At 45.1% G+C, this 7,441-nt stretch overlaps 1 protein-coding gene across 1 annotated transcript in view; it reads right to left on the minus strand.

Annotated features, from left to right (window-relative positions):
• Positions 1-6,874, minus strand: part of LOC102571003 (myosin-1B) — a 36,000-nt gene extending 29,126 nt beyond the window's left edge. The window contains exons 1-11 of the mRNA XM_059732604.1: positions 6,815-6,874; positions 5,523-5,758; positions 5,290-5,433; positions 3,973-4,129; positions 3,253-3,280; positions 3,036-3,156; positions 2,857-2,949; positions 1,817-1,880; positions 1,626-1,724; positions 1,413-1,516; positions 993-1,131 (exon numbers count right to left, since the gene is read on the minus strand). Coding sequence (XP_059588587.1) covers positions 993-1,131; positions 1,413-1,516; positions 1,626-1,724; positions 1,817-1,880; positions 2,857-2,949; positions 3,036-3,156; positions 3,253-3,280; positions 3,973-4,129; positions 5,290-5,433; positions 5,523-5,726 — 1,153 coding nt within the window. The 5' untranslated portion in view covers positions 5,727-5,758; positions 6,815-6,874. The remainder of the gene's footprint in view (positions 1-992; positions 1,132-1,412; positions 1,517-1,625; positions 1,725-1,816; positions 1,881-2,856; positions 2,950-3,035; positions 3,157-3,252; positions 3,281-3,972; positions 4,130-5,289; positions 5,434-5,522; positions 5,759-6,814) is intronic.
• Positions 6,875-7,441: the final 567 nt, after the last annotated feature.

The following is a 7,441-nucleotide window of genomic DNA, read 5'->3' on the forward strand; positions in this document are numbered from 1 at the left end:
TGTGTGTGTGTGTGTGTCTATATGTATTAGGCCTGTGAGAAGCAGCTTGTATATGCATCGGATTCAGATTCAGGCAATTCCGGGGACAGTGAATCAATTCAGTGATTTGAATCACTGTCCTGAATCGATTCAGTCGAATCTGATTCAGAGATTCAGCCACTGCCGAATTGGCTGAATCTCCAAATCAAACAGGTCCCATCCGCTGCCCGCTCTCCCAGCCCCGTCAATGACTGCCCTGTCTGGCCCCAGTGTCTTGGTTCTTTAAAAAAAAAAATAAAAAAAATGCTCTGCACTTACCAGTTGCTGCGAGGTGGTAGGGTGATCCTTGTTACCCCCCACTGCCCTGCACGGCATGGGGGCTCTGCTACAAGCCCCCAGAAGCCCCAATGCCCACTGCAGCAGCCAGTGAGTGTAGGGCGTTTTTTGGGTTTTTTTGGTTTGTTTTTTTTAAACAGCTGGGAGCTGGGGCTTGGCGGGGCAGTCATTGATGGGGCTGGGACAGTGGGTGGGGATTGGGGGGGAGCAGGCAAGGTATGGAGCTTGGTGGGCATCCCCCCATGGTTCCCTTCCCCCCTCCTCCACCCCACCCCGCCACCCCCTACTTACTGGCACGGAGTCCAGCTCCAGCTCCCTGCAGCAGCAAATGGAATATGACTGAATCTCCGTAGCTCTCCGAATCTTTTTCCAAATTGATTTGGAGAGCTTTGAATCAATTCAAACCTTACTGGTCTCCTGATTTGATTTGGATTCAGAGACTTGGCCACTGAATTATACCAAATCTCCTCCGAATCGAATCAGCACCCAAAGCTTCGCACAGCCCTAATGTATATAACTATATATATATTCAACAGCCACTGTTATTGGTGAATTCCTTACAGCCTTACATTTCAGTTCTGTTTGCATGTGCATTTATATCATCTTTCTAGAAAAATTAAAAAAAAAACTCAGCAAAATAGTCTTGACAATATGAACAAACACAATTTGGCTAATACCTTCTGTGCCATCTGGCTCTGCTTGCTCCTCTCGCTGCTTTTGTTTGAATTTCATGTTCCCAAAGTGCATGACAGCTCCTGTCAGCTTGTAAATGGCTGTTTTCTCCTCAGCATTGAACCCCAGGATGTCAATGGCACTCTGTGAAAAGGATCAGTAAAGTCTCTGGGTGCGTCTACTTAAGACACTGACTGCGCAGTAGCCGAATAATACTGTGCAGTAGCATGACAGCACATGGGAAGTGCTAATATCCTGCTCTGCAGTATTATTAAGCTACTGCACAGTAATGTCACTTAAAAGATGTTCGCTAATTCAAGTACTAAATAAATTGGCAGTAATGACTGCACAGTAGTGCCTCATGTAGACACCCCCCCTATCTAGTAAAGTTAATGCTCTACATAATAACTGCCACTGTTACTTACATCTGTGGCCATCAGCTCTTCTTGGTCATCAATGCTGGGAACAGTGATCTCCCCTTGACTCACAAATGGAAAGTCATAGGGGTTGGTGGTAATCAGAAGCATCTCTGAAAGAAAGAATAGGTCACACATTGGCTTAGTTTAACTGGCTATGCGATAAAGTTAATCAGTAGCTGTTACTCAGCTTCTGTGAAAAATGTTAGTGATGCCTCTTACCAATGAGCTCTGGCCTCTTGTTGGACATGATCTGATAAAATATGTGGTAGCTTCTTTCTGCCTTGAGCTGGAATGTAACTCTAGACTTCTCCAGCAGATCTGGCAAGACCCATAAAATGCAATTAGCCACAAGAAAATTGAATGCGAATAGATAAAAAGGAATATTGGATATGTCCAGGAAGGTGTCTCACATGTTTCAATGTCAGCAGAAGCCAGCTTCCCTGTGGTGCCAAAGTGGATTCTGATGAATTTACCCTTTAAAGGAAAAAATGACATATTTACTCAGATTCACGATGAGGTTTCTCCCAAAACAAAATGTGGGAGGGAAATAAAGCCTTGTCTTAGATTTGAGTATTTGCTGGAGGCAGAAGTTGGCTCAGCTCCAGCTTTGGCCCCAGGCTCAGGGCTGAAGCCAATGCTGAGCCATGGCCTGTTTTGGATCAGGGTGGCTTGTGCAGTGTGAGAAAAGTCAGGGGAGTGTGGAGAGACTGTGTAGTTGGGGTGGGGAGTGAATGGGGGAGATTTGTGGTAGGGGGGAAACTTGCTAGACCCTATAGCCTCTCCTCCCCAACTTACCCTACACTCTGGCTCCAGCCATGGCTAGGCCCAAAACTGCTTCCGCTATTTTTGACTGGTGGGGTGGGCTAGGGCCAGGAAGCCACCACTGCTGTCTTCCCCAAAGCCAGAACCAGAGACAGCCAAAACTCCTCCAAAGATAAGTGGCAGAGGAAGAGGTGTGGGGGAGATGAAACACATAAATGGTGGGGTAAGGGGCAGGAGGAAGAAAGCTGGGGACATGGGGGCAAGGGGTGAGGGGGCAGGCACTATGGGGGGCAAATGGCAGAGGGGACAGGGAGAAGGGCAGCAAGCACAGCAGGCAAGGGGGCAAAGAATAAGGGGGCAAGGGGCAGGATTTGGCCCCTTGCCCACTGCCAGTGCTTTCTCTGCCATAGTTGTGGGAGGGGGGTGAATTTAAGATAACTTTCCACTAATTCAAGTCTAGATATGGAAAATTTTAATAAATTAATAATTTTCCATGTCTAGAATCCACTTATTGGGAGGGCAGGTCATCTTAAATTCAAAGTTGTCTTGGATTCAGGTAAATGTGGTAAGTCAAACATAAAAGCTGCTGTGGGTACTTTTAAATGGCTTTAAATCTCAGCCTAGATTTATGTTATCATAGCCTACTTATAGGAATAATTGGACCAGATGCAATTCTCTTAAGACTTACAAAGCGTGAGGAGTTGTCATTTCTCACAGTCTTGGCGTTGCCAAAGGCCTCCAGCAGAGGGTTGGCACTGATAATTTGATCTTCAAGGGTCCCCTGCAAAACAATTGTTATTGTCAAATTTCTTTGTAAATCATGTGTTAAAACAAATGGAGCATTTAATCGCATCTCCAAAACCTCACGTGCAGTTTGCCGGCCTGCTGCGGCTGCTCTTCCTTTTTCTTATCCCCACTAGCTGCAATTGTTGCAAAGTACTGGATGACACGCTTCGTGTTCACAGTCTTTCCTGCACCAGATTCTCCACTGTCAAGCAAAACAAAGCAGCAGAGAACAGTCAGCCAGCTCATCCGGCTGCAGGTGGCAAAACAAACATTGACCAGAGCAAAGGAGTTGACCTACGTGATCAAGATGGACTGATTCTCCCGATCTGTGAAGGAGAAAAAATAAAGGTGACTTTTAATATTGTTTCTGAGCACCACAGAACTGATAAAAACTGAAATGTATGAGAGATCAATAGAGCACATCACAGGATACGTCAGCTTCAGGCCAACTTATATAACCATTTCCATCTCACAGAATTCTCTTTTAATGAAAGTGGCTTACATCTCCACGCAACAAACGGGTAGTACAGAACAATGATTCTATCTTCAACTTATGACATTTTTATGAGATCAGTTCAAAAAGCACGTGTGTGTGTGAAGTACTACTCCTGGCATAGGGGGTCGAAGAATTCTGGTAGGCAAGTATTAACTATATGTAGAGTGCAAAGCAAGGGATTTTCTTTGGATATTTTTACACTTCTCTTTTCTGAGTCCACCTACAGTCAGAATGTGCAGAGACAGATGCACAAAAGCAGTACTTTTTCATAACTATCCTTCTGAATTGCAAACAGACCTTGGTTTAGATTCCTGTTGAAGTACTAAGACAATTCTAAATGTGGAATTGATGTTGGGTTCAGGATCAGTTTTGGTTTGGATGAATCCCTGATACTTCTGATGCAGTTTGCACATTACTTGCCTTGAACTTTGTTTATGACTTTAACTGTAACCTCATTTCCTTGCAAGGACACTGCTTCTCCTGGTACTATGTAATCACCTCTAAGGAGACTGAGTTACTCACCAGTTAACATGAACTGATAGGCATTGTCAGAGATGGAGAAGATGTGGGGAGGGGCTTCTTGACGCTTTTTCCCCCTGTATGCCATGACCACCTCTGGGTTGTACACTGGCAGCCACTTGTAGGGGTTGACAGTGACACAGAAGAGACCAGAGTAGGTCTGTAAAAATAATACGATTGTCTTAATATGACTATTATAGGCATATTAGAAACTGAAAAGCAAAGTTTAAACAAGTGCCTTTCTACCTGTGGAGCAATCCCACATGAAAACACTCTGAAGATAGGAGCAACTCAGGCTCACGTCATAGCAAAAACAACTAAACACAGCAGGCACTTGAATTCCAAAAGATGCCCTTTCCCCTGTTTCTGCATCTGATTATTTCCAGTCACTGGGGAGAAGGGCTGGCCTTAGCAACAGGGACATGCCATACATTTTGGAGGAAAAGGGAAGGGAGATTGCTTCAATCCTAGTTACACAATAAAATCACATCCTACTTGGCTAGCAAACCATCAGAGAAAACGCTGAGACTGCATTTCATCTGCACCATGAGCTACAGCAGTCATCCATCCAGAAAACATGGCTTCTTCTTTCATGGGAGTACAAAAGCCTCTCCCTCAACTCCCCACAACATAAATCTCTCATAAAGTTGTAAAGAGAGTCAGAGAGGAGCATCCATGAAAAAGGGAGGAGAAGACGCAATAAGAACAGTATCAGCAGAGGGATGAGAGGGGATCAGTATCATAAAGGGACACAAGGGTGCTGAGTAGGGCTGGACTAACTGTTTAGTGGGCCCGATGCAAAATAGTGGGCCCCAGGCCCATCTAGACCCCCACCCCCTGGCACTGCCGCCCACAGGGAACAGGGCTTGGAGCCGCTGCTAGGAAGCAGTCACCATGGCAGCAAGTCCAGAGGAGGGGAGGGGAGGGGAGGGGAGGGGAGGGGAGGGGAAGGGAAGGGAAGAGAGGCGGGTGGGGCCATTTGCGCTGCTGCAGCGGGGGGAAGGGTGGGAGCCTCCCCGCAGCTCAGGGCCCAAGGCGTGTGCCTAGTTTGCCTTTGCGTTAATCTGGCCCTGGTGATGAGATGACACACAATGAAGGAAGGATTTAGTAAGTAACAGGGAAGGAAAGTGAAATGTCAACAGGTAAAGGGAAGAGAGAGGGGGAAGGAAAAGAAGGGGGAAAGACGTGAATGGAGGGGTCAGAGACTGAGGAAGCATCTGGAAGGAGAAAAAACCAAAGAGCCAGGAAGTGGCACAGAGACACTGACGGACGACCTTCAGTCCAAAAAGGCAGGGAATTTCTGCTATAGCCTGCACTTACGTAGATCATCCAGGCTGCATAACGCTCTTTGAGGTTATACAGGACAGCAGGCTCATGGAGATGGGTCATCATAGCCATGTCCTCAATTTTATCATACTTGGGAGGGTTCATTGCGAAGACTTGATCATCCTTAACAGTGAGGCTCTGTGAAGGCAATTAAAAAAACAGTTTGTCTCAGTTAAGAGCACAGAGGAGGAGCACAGTGATACTCTTTGCTCCGTGTGTTTACTCACTTCTCCCTTTTCTGTCTTGACTGTGACCTTCCCTCCTTCCCTGCTCTGGACGGTGCCTTTCACATAGGATTCCTTAGCATGCACCACAAAGATAGATGTCTTGGCATCAAAAGGCTTGTTCTGGGCCTCAATTCTCTCCTTTTCTGACTTTCGGAGGTAAAGAGCAGCCGGCCCAAAGACGGCCATCTCGGCGTCCGAAGACATGGCTGCGGTTTATTTGGTGCAGTGACAGCAAACTGTAATGGGGGAAAATACATTATACTCATGGCTCAAGCCTAGAAATGTCAGAAACATTTGCATCCTGCTCCCTTATATTTCAGCAGAATTCTGCTACCTCTGTTCCTTTCCTTGATTCAAGTGGCCCCTCACACTCCCGTCTACTGCTCTCTAGAGTGGGCTCTTTCATTCATTTAAACCAATTAGGGGCTTTGCATGATAACACCCTTATGTCTTTATTCTCTTTCCTTATATAGTTCTCTTTTCATTCCTTATTTCCATCTTACATAGTCAGATCTCTAAATCAAGTGCCGCTACTAGAGTTCCAGTGGGGAGCGTTACTCCATCTATTACGGTTGCTGATCAGATTTCTACATGAGGGACATGGAGGAGTCAAGACTGTGACCAGTGATTAGGAAAGTCCTCTGATGTCCTCTCTCCTGTATTCCAGGTATATACTTCCCTTCATGTAGTTCTAGTTCCAGTTATATAGTTATGGCCGTGGGTGTTGGATTTAAGATGAGTCAGATGCCACATTAGATAATAAAGTCTCGATTCTCTATTAAATTGAAATCTGTCCATCCCAATTTAATTAAACTTTGGAGATTAAGATAATAGTATTAAGGCCACTTTACTTCCTAGGTATGCCTATGCTGACAAACCCCCTAATGCCATTAATTAATTTTTTTCTGCGTAACAAAAGGATAACATCAAATATCAGCTACCCAAAATCTTAGTCAGTGGCAGAGATGTGAGTATGTGGGAGCCTGAGGACCCTGGTCTCCCTCAGAAAGAGGCCCGTCACCTGAAATGTATAAACCTTTCCACACGTTCATCATGTTCCTGTCCCCCCCCCCCCCCCCCCCGACAAACATAAAAGTTGTTGCCTATGTTCACAGGCTTTAGGAGGAGCCAGTTTAACATGCCTATTAGCAGTGCAGCCTATGCACACAATGTGTTTTTTTTACAGTGGTCATAAAAATCAGGGAATACAGTGATTGTCAATTCAGCTCTTTAGAAATCCCACACAAGAGAATTGCTTTCTGTCACTAAGGGTATGCAAATTAGGCTCTTACCTTGTGATACCAGATGGATGGTGAACAGGCTGGAAACTGGCTGTTACTGTAAAATAAAAATGGCCATTCCCTTCTTATTGCTGCACAAAACACCAGTGATGATTTATAAATCCAAAGTATATATATGTGACTTGGAAAGCAAATTTAAAATCCCAGATGACAAGCAATCTTTCATGGTTACGAGAGTTAAGAGGAACAGGAATGTAATGGGATGTGTGGAATGTAGGGGTGCTTGCCCCTTCCTGCAAGCCCTGGCACCCCCCCATTCACTTACCTTGGAACTTTCTGTGCAAAGACAGAACAGATTTTTCCCAGGGGAACTTTTATAGGGTCTGATTTACACAGGCAACTTCCTCCTCCTCTTTCCTAGGTCAAACATTTTTGGCAAAACACTGTTTGGCAAACTTAACTCAGAGCATTATGCCCATTCATGTAAGTCATGGATATATTTAGAAATATTTTATGTCTTACTGGCTATGTGAATAAATCTATAAATATTTTGACTAGGAATCTGAAAGGAAGAAGTACTGCCCTTAGTTAGAGTAAGGTTGGCTTCTACTTCTGCCCCTGCTACCGTCTTGCTGTTTGACACACAAGATTGACATGTCACAGACCTTTCTAGAGATC

Source organism: Alligator mississippiensis, chromosome 8 (assembly GCF_030867095.1).
Source record: "Alligator mississippiensis isolate rAllMis1 chromosome 8, rAllMis1, whole genome shotgun sequence".
Lineage (NCBI taxonomy): Eukaryota > Metazoa > Chordata > Crocodylia > Alligatoridae > Alligator > Alligator mississippiensis.